The 22,879-nt window shown below is 31.6% G+C and overlaps 1 protein-coding gene across 1 annotated transcript; it reads right to left on the reverse strand.

The window, feature by feature from the left end:
* On the reverse strand, positions 1–22,679 carry LOC123662629. The gene is made up of 2 exons (XM_045597444.1): positions 22,002–22,679; positions 1–1,023 (listed from the first exon to the last, which is right to left on the reverse strand). The coding sequence occupies exons 1-2, from the start codon at positions 22,480–22,482 to the stop codon at positions 968–970; spliced, it is 537 nt and encodes a 178-aa protein (XP_045453400.1). The 5' UTR covers positions 22,483–22,679; the 3' UTR covers positions 1–967.
* Positions 22,680–22,879: the final 200 nt, after the last annotated feature.

Here is a 22,879-nt window from a genome sequence, read left to right on the forward strand (position 1 = left end):
TTTATTATTTTTTAAAAAGCGTATTACAACATTCAGTTATTTTATAAGAAATATTATTTGTTAGGTATACTTAATTCGATAAACATTTGGTAGACATTTTGCCTTATACAATGACATTCAGATATTATTATTACATGATATAAAACCTTCATAGACCATAGATTAAAAATATCATTATAAAAATTTTGCCATTATTTGACAACATTAAAAATGTTTTTAATCTATGGCAGCCCGAGAAATAGACAATATATGCAAATATCCACTTTTATATTTATAACAAAAATATTCGGTGGTTTATTGCCTAAGGCACGTATGGTTAATTACACTAAAATATATTAAATGATAATTTTTATTATAACAATAAAAAAAACAAATGAAATATTTCAATTACATTAATTCACAGATAATGTATTTTTTATCTGTGTATTATTTAAAAAAAAAAACTTAAAACTAAACATTAGGAAGCTTTAATATGTGTTCACAGGCTTTTGGACTTACGCCTATTTTATATGAGAAGTTAAAAAAAATTATTGCAGAGATCACAGACTAGATTCTACATAAAGAAAACTTAATTATTGTTTTAAATCTAATGGACAATTTTTTTTATTTCATATTTATTTCTGTGTTATTCAAATACATAGAAATTCAACTAAAAAATCATATATTTATAATTTTCCACATTCCAAATTAGTACATTAGCCTCTAAACTACGTATTTTAGTTTAATTTTTTTTTAATTTTATGCCTAATATTTAAGAATGCGTTATTTTTTTTAAATACAATTCATCATTTTTTTAATTGTTAAAAACTTTTTACTCATAACCACATAGTGCATGTGGTTTGAAATCGCCTAAAATCTATACTAAACTAATTATATTAAATATTTAATAAATTGGTTCTCTCTATTAATTTAGAACTTGATATGTCTTACAATCTAAATATTTTAGGATATTATTTATTCTTTTAATTTAATTTTCTTTGTCACTCGACGCTAACTCAGCATGCTTTCTTAACGTCCAGTAATCTGAAAAGAATGAAAAAGAACATTAACACATATGAATATATAGTATTATTTCTTACAAAATATGGAAGTTTACGAAAATAAATTTTATAATTTATCGTATAAATATGAATTTGTAAAACTAGTATATTTTTTCTGGCGAATTGAATTTGTCAATGAAACAAATGTTGGGTTAAATTACTTGAGATTTAATTTTTCGCACAAAAAGTCTCTGTAATAATTTGCAGTTACCTTATATGTATAAGAAAATTCTCACAGACTTTTGTTTTTACATGAGTAATAATGTGTAAATAATATCATATATAATCATAGATGATAAATAGCGATAATCATAGATAAATAACGGATCTTTTTGAGAACACTAGAAGCTAAAACAATTATATTTATAATTTTCTGTCAGTCTGTCCATGTATTTCTTTTCTTCTTGTATTTCACAAAATCAGGTACCTACACAAAATACCATAGTTGTAATGAAGTCAATTTCACGTTCACTAAAAAAATGGCATTAGCCATTTCGAAAAAAACAAGATGAGAGATCACATATCAACAATTTGAAATTTTAGGCCGTATTTCATTACTTTATTTTAATTTATTTTTCAACTCAAAACAAAATGCAAGCAGTATGGCCATTCGACACTAGATGGCGAAACTAGATGTCAAAAAAATATTTATTATTTGTTATTTTTTTATTTAATACTTTATTGGACTTTAAAAATATGTTTTTTTTTATGTCACTAGGTCGGCAAACAAGCGTACGGCTCACCTGATGGTAAGCGATTACCGTAGCTTATAGACGCCTGCAACACCAGAAGCATCGCAAGCGCGTTGCCGACCCAATCCCCAATCCCCCCCAGGAGCTCTGGTCACCTTACTCACCAACAGGATCACAATACTGCTTGAAAACAGTATTATTTTGCTGTGATCTTCTGTAAGGTCGAGGTACTACCCCAGTCGGGCTGTTCCATATTTTGAGCAGGAAATTCCTGCTGTGCCCTACCTCAGTTAAAATAAAAAATACTCTTAATTAATTTCTCAGTCAGTCTGCATAAACTTAAAAACCTAATTACGATCTCGAATACGAAAATTATTATTTAAAAAAACTTCACAACTGCATAAATAATAATAAATGTCAATAAAGTTTACATCGTAAAATTTTACAACTGCGATCGCAATCTGTCGATTAATTGCATAAAACATAAACATCTGACATTTTGTTTTTGGGTTTCTGGTAACTTTATTTAAATATTCTTCAAAAGCACGTCTTCAGATCGTCATCTTATAAATTAAAATTTTAATTATCGATAAAAGTGAAGCTACCCCCGATTCTGAAATTAAAAATAATTATAAATAGTCCACGATTTAAAAACAACATTCTAAATTTTATGTATATCACCTAGTGTAGGTACAGTACCAAAGAATCATGTTAAAAAAGTGATTGTTCTCACAGTTTGAGCGTGTGTTATGAAAGCATTACGCTCCGATACCCACGCAGGATCACATATCAACAATACGTGCGAATCAAACGTAGATCTCTGATAAGATACATAAGACCGTCGGCGTCTCAAAGCGAATACGAACCCCACGCATGCTTATTGCATTTCAAATACTATGTTGTGCTTCGATTTTACTCCTCTATGGAAAAAAGCTTATAAACCTCATAAATGCATGGACAAATGCAGACAAAATTCTCATACTTAGTTATGATCTATGAAAATAGGGTACAGCAAAAAATATCGAGCTTAAAATCTGGAGAAGTCCGACCGGGAAAATACCTCGACCTTACAAAAGATCACAGCTAAATAATACTGCTTTAAAGCAGTGTCCTGTTTCTGTGGTAAGGTGGCCAGAGCTCCTGGGGGGAATGGGGGTAGGATCGGCAACGCCCTTGCGATGCTTGTAGTGTTGCAGGCGTCTATAGGCCACGGTAATCGCTTACAACCAAATGAGCCGTACGCTTGTTTGCCAACCATATTTTATAAAAAAGGGGTTTATTATTTAAAAAAAATGTATAGGGCCGTCTCGTCTACTTTCTCGCCTAGTCCACGTTGACGCAGTTTGGAGTATTTTCTGTTCCGACGGGTATGGGATCTCTGGCTCTAGTCTGGGTGTCATATATATATTATTTATGTGTACAATCATAAAAAATACCTATATCAGCAGGTCAGTCGGTTCATGTTCGAGTATGTTTTTTCGTGTTAAGTATACTTGCTGCTTTTGTTTTTTTTTTAATTTGTAAATTGTAATGCTGCTTCAATTACGTTAATAATAGAATATAGGGTAAATACTATATAAGACAGGGATAATAATAGTCCACAAGTAAGAAAAAATTGTTACGTTTTAGCATTATACAGTGATATTTAAAAAAAGTAATGAAATAATTTTGTAGTTAGATCATTTATCGTCGTTAAATATAACTCAAAATATTTAAAAAAAAAATCAAAAGTGTAAATATAAAGATTACCCATAGTATTCACTTAAAACAAAAGAAAACAATTAAAAAACCTATTTGATTAAACGAACAAATAATCTAACTCCTTAGAGCGAGACAGAATAAAACCTGCTTCGAGGCCCGGTGTCTGACAGGCCGTAAAAAAGTTAAGAAAAAAAAATATTAAGATACATGAGCGTATTTTATTGAGCCCCGCTACCTGAGTTACGCAGTAACATTGTTGGTAGAAATAAGGTTTTTTTCGAAGGCACAATGTGGTTTACCGAGTTTTTTATTTGTATTTCGAAATCTTTCGTTCTACATATTCGTTATCTGCTCAATGTATTTTAATGCTGTATTATATTAATTGTATTTGTCCACGAACTAAAAAAACCGATTTCAATTACATCGACAAGTAATTCGTCGCAGGTAGCTGAAAAAATAGTCTAGTAACTACGCACTATTAGATATAACTCAAAAAGTAGTCATCAGATCACGATTAAATTTAAATGGGACCATATGACATGCAACAACTTTCGATTTAAGAAAATTAAAAAAACGGTCTACCCAGTCAAAAGTTCTGAGGTAACATACATTTAAAAAAAATACAGTCGAATTGAGAACCTCCTCATTTTTTGGAAGTCGGTTAAAAAGGATCAACTATATCAGTCTGAATAAAAAGTTATGAGGTTACAAACATTAAAAAAAAATATAGATTGAACCCGAGAAATACAGATTGAATACGAAAATTGAAGTCGTTTAAAAAACCCTTTTTGTGTTTAATTTAATTTTAGAAAATGGAATCGATTTATTGGAAGATAATATCCTGTTGAGTTTTTTTTTTAATTCACATTTTTCTTTTTGTGGCAGTTTCAAGTGGTTTTGTTAGTTTCCTTAATTTAAAAAAAACATTTCCTTATTGAAAAAGGTTAAAAATGTTAATTAAATTCTAGCATTAATTACTTTTAATCTGTAATAGAATAAAAGAGATAAAGAGTCACGTTTCTATGATAACATATCCATAGACAAATTCAAGTAAGTTTTTGTAGTGAACAAGGCTGTATGACTTTTACCTTTTACTTTTTCATTTTGATATAAAATTAAAACAAAAGTTTGTAGGTAAGTACAAATCGTGACTACATATCGTAATAAATTAAATATCGAATTAAATTCGGATACATTACATTAAATTTAGAGTAAGTTAGATTCTGAGAAGGGTTAACTCGCCTTCCGAGAAGCGTTGAGCGATGTTAAACCACAAATCATTTTATAAATTACGATTGTGATTTAATGAGAGCCTTAAGCTGTTGCATGCTATATTAACGTGTGAATGTGTGTGTACTTTACGTATGTGTGTGAGTGTGTGTATTTAAAATAAAACCAAAGGCTAATGCTACCAAAAACTATTTTTAACAAGAATTATTTTTACGCAGCATGCTATATTAGCATGCATGTATATATATATATAGTGATAAGTATGTTTTTATGTTCGTGTATAATAGGTGCTATTTAAAAATGAAACCGAAAACTTATGCTACCACTAAAAAAAAAAACCGTTTTAGACGCTGGTTATTGACATATTTACAGGGTATAAAACATCTAGTTATAACTTATAACGCGGAGCATTATTCATAAATGTCATTTTAAGTGATAAGTATAGAAAGAAATACGACGTTAGTGATACTCGTATGATACCTAGGTCCTTTAATGAAAATCTAGTCTTAATATGTATATTGATTATCTTTAGCGTCTTTAAACATTAAATTCAATTTTTAAAATAGATACTCTCATAATTAATTACAATTAATATATGATAATTATGAGATTATCACTCTAAAAAAGTTTTAAATTTCCTTAAATACCTATTCCTTTTAATAATAATTTAGATTTTTCGTTTATTTGTTTACTGAAAAAGCAACAGCTATATAAATGAATGTTGCTAAGCGCATATATAGAGAATGGCTCGGCCAATTCGGCTAATTTATTTTTTCTATGTTCCTTAAGGCCCACGGAAGATCTTAATACAAAAAAAAAAAAAAAAAAAAAAAAACTATAAAAAGTGTCAAAATATTTAATTTTTACGATTAACTTTTGACAGAACGAAGTTTGTCCGGGCAGCTAGTTTGAAATAAAATAAAATAGGCATGTTACATGTTTTGCAATATTAAATACAATTTAAAAAACAGCCATAACCAGAATTACAGAATTTAGTTTTGCCTCTAATAAGAAAAATGAAATTAAAAAGTATGATGAAAAAACATGCCTATATTATTATTTGTCAAAGAGCTATTCTATGTTTATCGAATAAAAAGATGTGGCTAAGTCCGCTGTTAGTAACACAAGCGTTAAGTTGACAGACGACCGTGTACACACACGTGTCACATGTTATAGATATTTATTTATTTTAATTATTCTATAAATTGTAAAAATCCCCATTTCATTGAAAAGTTAGGTTTTATTCCGGGTTTATCTATAGCACATTATAATATGAACAAAATATCATTGCAACCGCTTCAATACTTTTTGCATGACAACTTTGAACAAAAATCCCTCCAAACTTATAACTTGTATGTGTATGAAGGCTGCGTTCAGGTTATAACAAGGGTTTTATATTTAAACAGAAACCATAAAATATTTATACTCTCGCCTTTAAATCTTCCTTTTTCAATATTAAAAGCCAAGTGTGAAACCTTAACGAGATTAAACCTTTTTTGTCCTTTTTTCGATAAGTCATTCCTAAGTTTATTGTTTCTGATAATAAAAGATGGTTTATGTTTTTAAAAAGTAATAAGTAGTAAAGTAATATATAGTAAAAAGTCAATTAAAAAAAATTGGACAGTGAAAAAAAATGGCAAATTATATAAGTATTAAATATTTTTTGTATATATATCAATATATATGTAATATTTTGTATATAATATCATAAAAATTATTGATTGTTCTTTTTTTTATATCACTAGGTCGGCAAACAAGCGTACAGCTTACCTGATGGTAAGAGATTACCTTAGCTTATAGACGCCTGCAACACCAGAAGCATCACAAGCGCGTTGCCGACCCAATCCCCAATCCCCCCCAGGAGCTTTTTGGAACGAAGTTCCTTATGGGGTGTTGTTGTAGCCAGCTAAAGACGTCCGTAACGTTAAATAAAAGCTTAAGATTTTTATGTATAGTCTTGTATGATAACTTTATAGTGTCTAATGTAGTATGTCTAGTGATTACTGTTAATATTATTGCAGTTTACTATTATTATTATATCATTCGATAATTATTATATATTTTTATAAATCACTGTAAATAAAATAAAGGTGTTAATATAATTTTGTAAAGTAGTGTTTTTTTTATCAATAAAAAATCATAATAAAAATGTATACCCGTATAATTATTTTCTGTAGATCTCGAATAGAACTTGAGATTAATATGAATTTTATAATAAGGAACTTCGTTCCGTCTCTTGTCCTACGAAACCAAGCAGCTTTTTTCTTTTTTGATCGACTTCAGAAAACCTCCTCCTTTTTTGAAGTCGGTTAAAAAAAACTAAGTGGAGTTTCAGAATTGAGGATAGAGTCGGCAACGCACGTCATGCTTCAGGTGTTGCAGGCGTCTATAAGCTACGGTGGTCGCTTACCATCATGTGAGCCGTGCGCTTGTTTGCCGACCTAGTTAAATAAATAAAATGTTAATTGAATTCGGTTTTCTTTTGGTATTAAATTTTCTAATATTATTTATTTACAAGTGTCACATAAACGTAACTTTAAATAAAGTTGTATTGTTGCAGTAGTAATGTTTCCTATGTTCGTATATTTTTTTACATTTTAATAATACGTTAAAGCTAATAAAAATTCCAATATTGTCTATAACATTGCTATGAAATGTATGTATTTAGTTCGATTGACATTTGTAATATCTTCACGTACAGACACGGTTCAACTTTGGTATGTACATATATCATGCCTTTATAAAAAAATATTTTTTTTAAATTTTAAATACATTTCTATATGCAGTTTCTTTCAACGCGTTGTTGTTTCAACTTTATATTTTAAAAATAGGATTTCAAATATTATTTTGTAAACTATTATAACGAAATAATTAGGGTAAAACCGGGATAGATGCCTCACTTTTTGAAATAGCCACCTAATTTTAAAAATATCATTTTTATACGAATAATTTTTATTAATGTAACTAGCTCAATCCTTTATGTTGAATTATGACTATTTTTTTTCAACCTAGCCAATGCGGATTAAGCAGAAATTAGCTTTTCGTGAACCCTTTTTTTTGAGGATAGATGCCTACCCTTATGGATAGTTGCCTCACCATGACAATAGTGAGTAGGATAGATGCCCTTTAAACCGTGTAAACGAAAAACCAAAACCAAATGTTAGGTTAGGCTACTCCTAAAACATCGATTGTCTACAAGAAACATGGGCAACAATCGCTATCAGGTGTACATGATAACAACCGGGACCGACGGCTTAACGTGCTTTCCGAGGCACGGTGGGGAGACCGACAAGGACTGCACAAACACCCAGACCACGGCAAACACCTGTATGGCCAATATAAATGTTTGTCATGTGCGGGGATCGAACCCGCAACCGCCAGCGCAACAGTCACAATTCATAACTGTGACCGTTGCACCAACGCAGCGTCCTATAAGCCTAGGTAATATGCTTACGCCCATTAAGCTGACGTGCCAATACGTTCTAAATTCAATACAATTGCGAATGTAGGTACCTCTGTATGTCTGTTACGTTTTCATGTTTCAGCGACGCAAGTATCGCTTTTGACAATTTGTTGAAGAATGGAAATTCAATCTTGGATTTCGCTGTATTTCATGCAAGATATTACAAAATTTATATTAAACATAGTTTATTTAAAAGAGTAACAGCGGAGTTTCTTTCCGAGACTTATATACTTATGCACAATCTACATTCCGAATTGGTGGTAGTTTCACCTTTAACGCTAATTAGAATTTTGATTTATAAAGTGATGATTTAAATCCTATTCGAATAATTTTATTTTTATTTTAACCGACATTTTATGAGCTCTCCGATGCACGGTGAGCAAAAACACTTGGACAGAAACCCGGGCCGGAAACAAATATTAGTGCAAATACAAATATCAATCCCGAACGGGGATGGAACCCGCGTACGCCGATGCTTAGGCACTTACACGCCCACTACACCGAAATGGTTATCGTAGTCCCAGATCGTGTCATAATACTCTACGTTTTACTTTCATTGTAACTAAACAAAACTATTTTTCTTTAATTTAATTAAGTATATTTTAATTTAAACATATTCTTTTATTTTTAAATTAAAATATAAAATCTCAAATACAAAATGAAAGAATGTTACGTAACTAGCGATGTACTACGTATGTAACCAAGCGTTAGATCCTCGTCGGTTACTAACGTACCTACGTTCTACGTTCGGCTAAGTTCGGACTATTCTTCGATGAGTTACAAGTTTATTAGAATATTTTATTGAGTGACTAGCTGACCCCGCAAACGTTGTTTTGCCATATTTCTTATTAACCCCCTTAATCCCCCCCTACAACTTAGGGGTATGACCCAACTTATGGGCCATAGCAATGAACATTTTTTGTGTTTTTTTATATCTTTTAATTGTTATAATTAGAATATAATTTTTATATCACACAGATTACTATATATATATATATAAATTTAATTAAATTTTGCAAGCATTTATTCAACAAAAGTATAAATTCTTAATTGGTGGTCTAAAATATTCATATCAAGTGTCAACATGCACATTGCACAATCATACTTTCTCATCGAAAGCTGACTGTAGGTTTTCTATAGTCCAAGAACATACTCGAGCTCGCATTTCTTCCTTTCTTTTATATTTTCGTGGCATAGTTCTGCTAGAATCAGTAAAACATTCAAACATAAATATACGTAATAAATATAACAGACACAAAAAAAATATACATATAAACTTACTCTGTATATGGTGAATGAAGGGCAACGTGAACTAAGGGCACCTATACCTCAAAAAATCAGGGCAACTATCCTTTGTGATTGGGATAGATGCCCACGTATTTTTTAAATAAATTATAAACAAAATAGCATCTATTTACAACTATATGCAGACTCAATGACCCAGTATATAGACGTGATAAAAAATATAACGGAATTTATTACTATTTATAAAATTATACAACCTTAAATACTAACCTTTAAAACTTTGACGTGTTTGTAAATTTCGCCACGGAGAAAATTACACACACGATCCAAACGCGTCCTTGCCACACGAATATCTGTGGACATCTGAGGTACGGGGTGACTTCGACTCCTACTTATGTGATTAATTTTTATTTGTGAGTTCGGGATGTTAGGTTTTTAGAACATGAGGCATCTATCCCACTGCAGCATCTCTCCCGGTTTTACCATACATCAAAATCGGTGCATACGTTTTGAAATTACGGTATAATGATAAGGTATACAAGTATATAAAATTATAATGAGCTTTTGAGTCGTCATGTTACCAATAAAATTATATTTGTTGTGATTCATAAGTTATACTTAGTTAAAATTTAAGCTATCACCGATTTGGAATGTAGATTCTATATCTATATATAGAAGAATCAGCAAAAGACTCCATAGTTACCCATTAAAAAAAGAATGGTTATTACATAATTGTGTTTGCTCGCAAACGAAAAAAAACCGACTTCAATTACATCGACGAGTAATACAACGTAGATCGACGAAAAAATACTCAAGTAACTGCGCGTTATCAAAGATTACTCAAAAAGTAGTTATCAGATCTCAATGAAATTTATATGTGACCACATAACAAACATCAGCTTTCGATTAAATTAAAAATTATTAAAATCGGTACACCTAATAAAAAGTTATTGCAGATTTTCAAGAAGTTCCCTCGATTTCTCTAGGATCTCATCATCCGATCCTGGTTTTCTTATCATGGTACTAAATTAGGGATATTTTCTTTTCAACAAAAAAAGAATTATCAAAATCGGTACACCTAGTAAAAAGTTATTGCGGATTTTCAAGAGTTTCCCTCGATTTCTCTAGGATCCCATCATCAGATCCTGGTTTCCTTATCATGGTACTAAACTTGGGATATCTCCTTTCCAACAGAAAAAGAATTATCAAAACCGGTACATCCAGTAGAAAGTTATGCGGTATAATACAACGTAGGTCGACGAAAAAAGCGTCAAGTAAAAACGCATTATTAGATATAGCTCGAAAAGTAGTTGTTAGATCTCAAATAAATTTAAATGGGACCAATTGGCACACGCCACCTTTCGATTAAAAGAAAATTTGTCGAAATCGCTCCACCCAGTCAAAAGTTCTGATGTAACATACATAAAAAAAAAAAAAAAAATACAGTCGAATTGAGAACCTCCTCCTTTTTTGGAAGTCGGTTAAAAATTAGGAAGATCACACGAAAGACACACACACGAAGAAACACAGCAGTCACTAAATCCACATATCTTTATTATTAATATACTCTTAATATAAAAAAAGTATAATTTTTTTATCCGCCAACCTGCATCGGAGCAGTGAGGTGGATTAAGCTCTGATCCTTCTCCTACATGGGAAAAGAGGCCTATGCCCAGCAGTGGGATATTAAGCGCGTATATTGAAAAAACTAAATATGTGCATGTATAGATTAAAAAACGTAGATGTATTTTTTAAAAGAAAGCAAAATATCGAAGTTTGTTTACCAACATTCTCGCTTTGGTACCGTTATGGGTTAAAGAACTCTCGGATATAAAGAATTTAAATAGATTTATACGTGTCCACACATACAAGTGATCGTGTAATAAGATGTAAATGTAGTTTGGTATTTTAGATTTAACCTATTAAATCAAAGTCAATAATCTAGTGTAGGTTGGATGAGGATTGCGGAAAACCGGGATGTCTGGCGCGAACTTGGGGAGGCCTATGTCCAGCAGTGGACTGCAATAGGCTGAGCTGACTGACTGATTTCGGTACGCCAAACGTCGCTTCACAAAACGTTAATCATCAAATATATAGGCTGAATAATTTTACTTATCGATTTTCAACGAGCCTTAATACACAAATTTGCAATGCAGTTACAAAATGTCATAAAAAGTATTTACTTCTTAAGCATTAAAAAAAAAACAATTAACAAAAAGTAATAATAATAAAGTCTCTTAATGAACAGTCAAAAAGTATTTACATATTTAGTTCTGAAGCTTGTATCAAACCTTATTTACAGTATACTATGATCTCCTATAAATAATGGAGTAGGTATATTAGTTATATTAGATATTATGTTTCGTAGTTTTTTGTTGCATTTTATATGACATACGTTTAAATGAAAATTTTACATACAATAAACATTCCAAAAAAATAAATTATATATATATATTATATAGAGTATCGACGTACTTTGCATTTAACTACAAATTTGATACTTAAACAAAAAATTATTAAGAATATATATCTATGGGTATTTTTTCTCACATCAGTGTTTCATAGTAACCCACATAGAAAATACGCATAGTTTTGTTTGTTATCGGATAAGTCTAATCGTTATCAGGGCACAGGCGGTCGTTCAACCAATGCATAGCTGTATAATAAATATTGCAACTTCGCTGAAAATATGTCAATGTATTATTTAGTTAATTAATTTTTCATGCTAAATTAATTAAGTATTATATTCATTGTGCATTTGATACAATATGTGTATAAAATTATGGTAATATTTAATGGTGTAAAATAAAGAGATTACTATTATTATTATATTACTAGTGAAAATTTGGTAATAATATTTATGTCTCCAAAGCTTATTTTAAACATAAGGTAGATAATGAAATCCTGTATTTAAAATAAAGTATCGAAATTCGTAATTAGACAGTAAATTAATAAGTGTTATATAAACAAAAAATAAAATACCTACTAAACCTTTAGCAAAATTCTGGCAATCTGAGATTCTTATTACAATGGTGAAACCACACGTAAGGCTATTGCAATACTTCAATTCAGCCAAATATATTTATTCAATTTATAATCAGCTTTTCATTGCTTACTTTAAAAGGCATGACATGTAACTTATCAGTCAACAGACGGTAATGGATGGCAAACTGTCAGATGAAACAAAATGGCCGATAATGCTACTACATTATTCCGCATATCATATTATATCCTTTTATATCATTTTAATCCGTGCTGTTTTCGACTTTATGAATATTAGTTTAAAGTACATATTTGTAGCATACATTTTTATTAAAGGCTTAGCGTGAAAATATTTTTAAAATTGGAATATTTCAAAAATTTATTCAATTTCGTGATAGATTAATAAAAATTTCTGAGAATGTTCTCAATTTAAAAAATAATAATTCGGTGTTATGCTAATCTGTTCGAAAATCTTAAACGTCCACATCCGATGTCGAAATTTAAATTTAGAATACTTACATTACAATTCTATACGCTGTGTGCAACAGAGTAACGAAAACGTGTTTAAAAAAAAATAAAGTCGAAATGAAAGGTCAATCCTCTTTAACCCAGGACGGAGGTTCGCCATTAAAGAGGTGTCAAATGATCAGTTAGTGCATGCATCCTTCTTGCTGTGTTGTTGACAATTAAATTTAAATTAAATTATTTACAAAGAAGGAATTGCTTTAAAAGTTTTTATACACATAATATTACAATTGCTTACATACTCGTACTATACCTATATAAACGTAACAAATATATAGTACAAAAAGGAAAACAGTAATTCTTCTTTATTCTAGATTTGATAGTGCTATTTATATTCCCATAGACCACGGCCCTACCGTCACGGCCCTTGATCGTTGCGGATGACATCACAACGAATTTTAATTATTTTTATTCTTACTCGGTTCCATACCGTTGCATTCGTTATGAACAGAGTAAGTAAAACTGGTGTTTTATGCTTTTATTTACATAAATATTGTAACAAGTATATATTTTTGTACATCTGTCTTATAAGGAGGGTAATATTTTTCCAGTATATTGCATATATTACAACTAATAATAATTTGAAAAAATACGCCTTGACCATATATAAACTTTGCCTAAATTGTATTTCTGAATGTTCGTTAAAGTTTGTTAAAAATACTTTTCTGAGCGTCCGTAAAAATTTGTTAAAATAAATTTCTGACAGTACATAAAAGTTTGCTAAAAGTATGTTTCTGAACTATCGTAAAAGTGTCTATCTTCTTGGACATTCGTAAAATACCATCGAAAGTACGATTCCAAACATTTAGAAAAGTTTGTTAAGTGATCGCTTCTGAACTTGACTAAAAATCTGTTAAAAGTACATTTTTGAACGTACTTAAAATATTATACGTTTCTGAACGTTCATAAAACTTTTATAAAGCCAATTTTTTCACGTTCGTAAAATATTGTTAAAAGTACATTTTTATAAATACTTAATATACTTAATACCTTTGTTTTTTGGCGCAATGTTATATTGAATATATCTTATACCGAAACTTTTCAATAATAATAGACCAAGGAGTCGATGTCAAGGAAACAATAGAACAATACGAGGAAGCGACCTGTCTGTCTACGTCTATATTATTGGGTGCAGACATTGAGCTTATAAAAAAAGTACACAATTAAATTATTTGTGGAAATATATGTTTTTAAAATAAAATCGTATCTAGAAGACAAAAAAATGTGTGTATTTTATTTAATGACTAGCTGTGTCACGCGGTTTCACATGCATTAATTTGAGGAAAAAATACCCTATAGCCTTTCTCGGTAAATTTTTAAGCCTAACCAACATAACCATAATTTTTCAATTCGAACCAGTAGTATTCTTGGGAGTTCTCTCGTTTAAACAAACAAACTTTTCAGTTTTATAATATTAGCATAGATTATAATAAATAAAATACTCATATATTATTTCATACGTATATATATACATACAACAGATACATACTAACGCAAAACTTAAAAAATAATTAATATTTATAAATAATTGCAGTATAAAATCATGTCCGCGTGGAATGGTGCCAAGAATGCTGACAGCATTTTCCCGTTGATTTGAAATACCGATTCTTTGGATAAAACATGAACAAGTTTTAATATCACAAGTAAAAGTAATGATCACCTATGGGTAGGTTCTAAGATCTTGAATCTTATTACAAAATTTGACGACGCGTTGACGCAACGGTCACAGCACTCTTTTTTTAAAGTTTAAAAAAAACTAATCATATAGGCCATTATTAGACCTACTAATGTCAGAATTATTTAAACATTTTTTTGAAGTAAAAACTTCTTTAGTCGTATTGGGTACTTTTTGGTAGGGGAAAATCTCATGGGTTCACGTCACCGACATGCTTATGACTGGCGCACGCGCAGCGGCCGCTTCGCGCGTTATACGCTTTTTAGAATTTGGTCACCAATATTCTTCATGAAATTTCAAATTTTAATACTAAAAGTTCAAAGTTTTCACTTCTATTATATTATACTTCTATTCAGTTATATATAACTGCCAATTTTTCTTTTGTTACCAGACGAAATTTTCATTTTAAAATTTAATGCAGTTTTTAAAAATTTTATCTTGGCGATGCAAATTAAAATGTGTTGTTTAAAGTTATCTGCACTAATACTTACAAAAGTGACTCTGTCTTGGTGTAAAGTTATCTGTACTAATACTTACAAAAGTGACTCTGTCTGTCTACTACGCTTTCACGGCTAGACCAATGGATAGTCATGAATTTTGGTACATTTGCTTTGCTCTTTAATAGGCTATCTTTTATCGCAAAAAACAGGCCTAAAATGAGGTTACTAACTACTAATGAAATGCAGACAACTTCGTAGGTTTGTTTTGTAAACAAAACTAAGGCGGGTGAAGCCACCGAAGACAACTAGTAAATATATATTTTGAAAAAAAAAAAATACATTATTCTATATATTTATTGAATAATAATTACGTCATTAGCTCGTTATGACCAATGACCACACCTGACCGTCATGACTCATGCACACAGGATTGAACCTGTGCCTAAATGAGTCATAACAGTTTTTGTTGGCCCTATACATACTATAATTATTGAACGCAAAAAATATTTATATTTCGAGCTTACCATTTTTAAAACAACGTATGACTGTTTAGAAGATATCGATATTTTTCTATTTTAGATAAGGACGTGTAATTTACATATCAAAATTAAAAAAAAATATATTAATAAAAAAAACCAAATGCGCATTATTAAGTATAACTCAAAAATTACTCCTCAAATGTCACTCTAATTTGAATGACGTCACACGACAGGCACTTGCCGTAAGACACAAAAAAAAAATTATCAAAAACTTCTGGACCGATTTTGATAACTCTTTTACGACGAGAATATACCGTTATCACTGAGTGACATAGGCTATATTTTTTACAATATAAAACGTAATAGCCAAAATCGAAGAAGCTACATCGGGCAAAGCCAAGGGCGGAAAGCTAAAGACATTAGCATACTCTTTACATAATTATGTCTGTCACAGTCTGAGCGATTGTGTTTTTATTGTGCTATATTTCATGCAATATGTTTGACTAAATTTTTTTTAACTAGTGGTCGAAATTCGACTAATTATAATTAATTTAAATTATAATTTTGAGCATTATCAAGGTTCTGTTGTCAAAACTATCTTATATAAATAAAAATTTCATGTCACGATGTATATTAGCGATAAACTCTGAAACTACTAAACCAATTTTTATCCAATGTTGTAAGCATCTGTAATTTAGTCCAACCTGGGAGATAGGGTAGTTTTTATCTCAATTATTGATCTAAAAATTTGTTTTTGCAAATTAAATGTGTATTAATACATCGGTTAGTTCTATAAAATCCTGATAGATGGCGGTTTAGCATCATATAGCATCATTAGCATATATATATATATATATATATATATATATATATATATATATATATATATATATATATATATATATATTTAAATATATACACACACGACTGACTAAAGATTAAACACTTATAATACTACAAGAAAAAATATATTTATATTGACATGTACCATTTCAGCAAGGTGATCGGTGTCAAGTGGCCCTGCCTTTATTTGTATCCATCGGAATCCGACCCACTATCCTTATCAATCAAATATTGGTTTAGCACCACGATCAATATTATCCAATTGGCAGTTATGGTGACCATGGTATAATTTTTAATCGAGGATATATTTACATATATATAAATTATTAAGCTTTATAACAATTCCAGCTGCACCCACAAATATTATTTTTAATTCGAACCAGCAGTTCTTGAGATTAGCACGTTCAGACAAACAAATAAACAAACTTTTTAGCTTGATAATATTAGTATAGATAATGAGATAATATAAATAATATTACATTAGTTTTTAATAAAACGGTAAATTTATTAAATTTACCCCAAAATCAAGACTTATGATAAGCACAATCAAAAACTACACTAGTGCATTTATCTGAATAATGACACGACGGGGACAGTCTTAGTTTGCCTGGATATTTAAGCTATTTTTGTGTTAAGTTCCATAACTTTCGATTGAGATTTGCATATTTATATAAACGTTAAATTATAAGAATTATATTAGTTTTGATCGGATTTATTATAATAAATATAATTTTATTATATACTAACAGATACTTTGAAAAGTAAAAAACAAAAGTGACAATTCGAAAGCGCCGTTGAAGCCTATTTTAACAAATCTTTTATTTGACCGTTAATAATAAATAATTAAAAATATTTTATATGGTCTTTAATGGTGACTCTACCGCCTGTCGTCTTTTTGTCTACATTTTATCAAAATGTAGGTTATAAATGTAAGTGATAACAATAATTGTATAAACGTCCCAATTTTAAAATGATATACAAATATTATCGTATAAAATACAAGCTGTCACGTGATTTCACCCGCAGCTCTCTGAAATTCTCAGAAATCGAGTAGGTATATAAATAATTTTGTACTATCTGTACGTCCATTTTTGTTGTAGCTTAGCATAGCTTAAAGTACCTAGGGTGTCAATAGTATATTTCATTATAAGTGTGGAAAGGCTGTCATTGCAAAGAGTTCCGATAAATGTCTACCCGAGCCGAGGCGCAACCGAAGGCGAGGGTTGACAGTCGGAACAAGTTGCAATGACGGTTCCGCACGTGTACTGAACGACTATTTTTAATACAGTTGCGAAAAAATGGCGCCAACCGTAGAATATAAGCAGAGTTTTTTTTCTTCACCCATTCTGGTAGGCAAAGGGAACTATGCCCATACAGCCAAGTCTTCAGTAGAAGTTTTTTATTGATATGAAATGAAAATGAAATTTAATGAGATGAAATGAAATGAAACCTAACCAAACTCATTCAATCAAATAATTAAATCTGATATTGAAACAAATTAGTAGCCTTTTTTTAGAAATATACGTATTTGCATGAATCATAAAAACTTCTATTAATGTTTTTAGTAAAAACTTTATGGTTGGTTTTTCTTTTTAATAGACATTATTTTGACAGTTAGAAAGAGAACGCACGAGTTCGGGAAAGGTAAAAAAAAAGCACGAGTATGTAATAGCCCACACTCCGAACGCTATACGTCCCTGCAATGCGCCACTTTTTGAGCAACTGTATTAAAAATATATTTCCAATAAAATAACCACTCTGGTGTAGAGGTGCTAGTAGCCGCCTAAAACACTGACGGTTTGCGGGTTCGATTCCCGCTCGGGATTGATATTTGATTTGTACAATTATTTCATACCTGATAGCGATCTTTACTCATAGTAGGAAAAATATCCGCGACGCATTGGAGCAGCGTGGTGGATTAAGCTCTGATCCTTCTCCTACATGGGGAGAGGTCGAAGTCCAGCAGTGGGATATTACAGGCTGAATCGATATGAATCGATATATATATAGATATTTATAGTGGTCTGGGCGTTTGTGCTTGTGTATTGTGTGTGTTTCCAGACCCACCAACACAGGAGAAAATCCAACTGGGGCCAGTTGAGTGTAAAACGTTTAAGCGTTTATAAAATAAAATTGTCAAAACAGTTAACTTCACCCGTACGAAGCCGCGGCGCAAAATTAGTTTGTAGTATAATATAAACAAAACACGAAAAAAGTAAAGCCCTTATAAAAATAACTTATATGTTATAAACTCACTAAGTGAAGTAAAACAGTAATAATATCACACGGTCTTGCCCGTTTCAGTCACGTAGTAAATTGAGCTGTATTACGATCTCGTTACTACTAGATGAAGATGAAGATAAATAAAAAAAAGTACGCTTTAATATAAAAGAAGGAGGTAGTTTAAGGCTTCTTTACTAGTTTCTGATAATGTTTATCCGGCACGTTAGTTGCTGAGACTCAAAGAGACTTTTTTGTGATGATAATATGGAGAAACTTATTGTGCAACTTTAAGAAACGGGTTCAATGTACAAAAGACAATTTAGAATACTGACTAATAAAAATTCGGCTAAAAATAATTATTGTAACAAATATTAGCGCGCGATTCGGTAGCAAAATTATTATTATATTATAACAGGATTTTGTTTAATAGTTTGGAATATAATGAGGCTTGTTTTTGTTATTACTAAGCATGATACTTTTCAAACTTTTTTACCTGAATTAACTATTAATACTTTTAATATTTCACTTACAATTTTTAGACACAAAGCTGTCATTATGACAGCTAAAATTTAATTTTGTACACCATATATCTTAAAATGAAAACCAATATATAATTAGGCAAGTAATACTTCCTAAAAATTCACCGATGCGTTAAGAGCAACAACAACGCCAAGATATCCTATATATACAAATGCACAATGTATATATGTATTACATACTATATATATACACATATTTAGTTCGAACAGCATATAAACTTGAACAAGTATAAAAAACAACAAATATTTAAGTATTAAATCTGTAACTTAGTAAAGCTCAAGCTAGACCCAAGACACGAGAGCGGGGATGCCTCATTCGTCTCGCTGCGGTCCATCGACCTCGCTGCACGCTCTCGAATCACCGAATAGACCATTATATAACATTATTTACGCTGCACTGGAAATAGGAAACCAGCATGAAGATATTTTAAACAATCCTTGAAATTTTCTGACAGGAATGTGAAATCAAGAACAGGCATGAGACATTCAGGTATTACTGGAGTAGCTAAGATAGATCAAAAATAAATCCTAGTGTATTAGGCGTAGGATTTTAAGCTGATGTTGCTTCTGTTACAAAGTTACCTAGTATGTTGACTGTATGATATCACAATATCACAAAAATTGCTTCAACCAAATGTCATAGAAAATGCCGCGTTAAACTCACACAGGAGTTCACTAACCGAGGCCATAACTTGTGAGGAATCTATCATTAGACTCGAGTAATGATACCCTCCTGATCTATGGGACTTTTTTGTCACAGCCATCACCACACTTATAACAAACTTTAAAATGCAGTCCATCAACTAGAAAGTAAGTAATTAAAGCGATAAGCGAGGGAAAAAGTTTTTACCAGACGCAAGAAAGGTTTGGGAGTTAGAAGGTCGAACAAAAAACGTAATGGTGTGGAGTAACATGACGTAACGGAGCGATGACCTGACCATGATGATGAACCATGAGTCGGATTTGGACGTTCATGGCTCGCATATATAATACGATACTGTATTTAAATAAGCCTAAAGAAATTAAGGAAGAGCTACTTCCTTCCTGATAAGGTTAAATAATCATTTATTTTTACCAACTGCCACGTAGCTATTTATGGATCTGTTTACTAAATTTGATTTAGATCAGATATTTTTATTGATTACTAGCGACCCGCCCTGGCTTCGTACGGGTGCAAAAACTATCAGTGTTCTTCTACTATGTTATGCACGTATTATACTTATAAACCTTCCTCTGGAATCACTCTATTTAATAAAGATAACTGCATCAAAATCCGTTGCGTAGTTTACAAGATCTAAGCATACAGACAGCAGGAAGCGACTTTGTTTTATACTATGTAGTGATTACAAACGTTCTAAAAATACAAAAAGAAATTTAAAACAATTATCTTTATATTAATATAGAAAAACAAGACGATATAAAAAACGTTGTCTACATGAATAGCTTTAAAATCTTGATTCCCTTTAGATAAATGGATTACAATAGACTTTTTGGAAGTGTCATGGTGTAGATTATAATCCGTTCGCGAAGAAAAGCGTCCGTGAACGTAAAGTAAAATGATTATTATCATTATTTACGCAAGTTCACTCGTCTTCGGTGCACTTGCGCAAACAGCAGGTAACCAAGTCCTTAGATTTATTTAAATGCTATCCACAGATGCATATCTGCCTGAGATCATTGAACTTGGCTCTTGATATCCGTATTATGAGCTGGATTTAGACTAGACCTGACGTTATTCTTATACTAAGTTTGGCTAATAAATCAATAGCTGTGATTTTGTTTTTGGCGTACCATATAGTCTGTGGAATATTTTAAAGAAATTCACAAAAAAAAAATGTCAGATGATATATTTTTTCTTTATCTGAGTTATCTTTATTTTACACTTAGAATAAATAACTTTCGCTCTGTTTTTATTAAATTCGTTAAAATTAGTAGACAAGCGAAATCAAAAACACATTTATTATTATTATTAATTTTTATTAACCCATTATGTAGTCAAATGAAGCATTATGTATTTAAATGAGTAGGCCTTCAGAAATTTATGGATTTCATTAAGAGGAATTTCGTTAGATTTATGGTAATTTGAATAATAAACATTATTTTAAAATAAATATTTAATTTTGATGTAGGTACTTTACTACTAATAAACTACTTACTACTTTAAAATTGGTATTTAAATGTTTTTACTAAGTATATACTTGATGCAGGTGTAGAATATTTTTTTTTTTGTCTAAAAACATCAGGTTTCACATCAAACACCATTTTGTTTTTCTCATGCAGCTGAGCGTAAACTTTCGTCTGTTTCTTTACGCTCAGTTGACTGGGGGAACCGAACCTTTGACCCTGACAATTTGTTCAATTATTACTTTAAAGATTATTACATTTATTCCGAATACTACTGATAAGGTGTGGAATGTCACTGATAAAGTATTTTTAATTTCATATCTGTTAACTAAAACCGATATTACTTTTGTGTTACACATGGGATGAAAATCTCATTTCATAAGTAGGTACAAACGATTGATAATTATATATCAAATAATACACACGGCAGCCATGTTTAACCTAATGTGACCTCATAAACTGACAATAGGCCGATCAGCTTCGAGATATACGAAGACGCCAATATGAATACTAATGAAGCGGAGTTAACCGCGGGAACAATCCATCTGGGTTTTATTTGTCTGAGTATTTACTGGTTGCACTTTATCACATACATTGTATGTAAAAAATTAAAATTATACAGGTATAATAATGGCATAAAGCCGTAACTATAAAGTACGATAACAATAATAGCATGTGATTAATGCGTAAGTTATAATATTCAGTGAAAGGAACAGAGCTGAAAACTTTTTAAATACTAGCTAGGTACGTACTGATTCTATAAATAATACCTATAAAATTATTTTAGTATCGGTACTGACCTGTCATTTGTAACTGTCTCCTAGACGCCGGTGTGCGTGGGGTTCTCGGTGTCCGTGCTGCACGAGGTGTCTTTGGAGTCCGAGGGGTTCTTGTAGGGGTTCTTGGTGAACTGCCGGCGCTTCGTTTCGAAGGCGATCCCAGCATCCTCAGATCAGTGTTCTCAACGCACGCTAACGCCTCAGCTCCCGTTCTAGGACTTCCGTTTTCCTTATCCTCCTCACAAAACTTTACAGGTGATTCTAACTTGTTACCTTTGTAAGCACATTCTGTTTCGACATCAAAGTTGAATCGTCTGATGAACCGCTTTCGATCTCTCGCGTATTGTTCCGCCATCAGACGCATCGTCTCATCTCTATCCGGAGCTCCGAATAAACACTTGCAGCTTCCTCGTCTCCTTCTAGGAGTATTAGCTGTTCTCAGAGCCATACTCGAAGACATGTCGAACCTCCTTTGCTTGGGTGTACGTCCGCCCGCTGCCATCGTATCGCGTCAGGTGAGCACCGACTGGTTCACAGAAACATCTGACTAATAATCTCCCGAGAGAAAACAGCTGTCAGGTAGCGAGAGAGGGACGGAGCGCGGCGTGCGAGCGGGGGCGGCGAATGCACCTGGCCAGCGAAACCGCGCCAATTCTAACCTATAACACGGCGGCGTGCGCGCGCGCTTGCCGACTCCGTACGACTGACGCTTCGTTTCCCGCGCATCGCCGCGTGCGCCGATTTTGGCAGCCACTTGGCGCGCAAACCCTCGAATCAACAATAGTCCCAAGGACGCTTTTTATATGTCTCGGGATACAGGTGTACCTACTTCTTACAAGGGACGAAATAAAATTTCTTGTATCAATAGCGTTCTAAGATCTTTGTAGCAATGATTTACT

Source organism: Melitaea cinxia, chromosome 19, assembly GCF_905220565.1.
Source record: "Melitaea cinxia chromosome 19, ilMelCinx1.1, whole genome shotgun sequence".
Classification (NCBI taxonomy): domain Eukaryota; kingdom Metazoa; phylum Arthropoda; class Insecta; order Lepidoptera; family Nymphalidae; genus Melitaea; species Melitaea cinxia.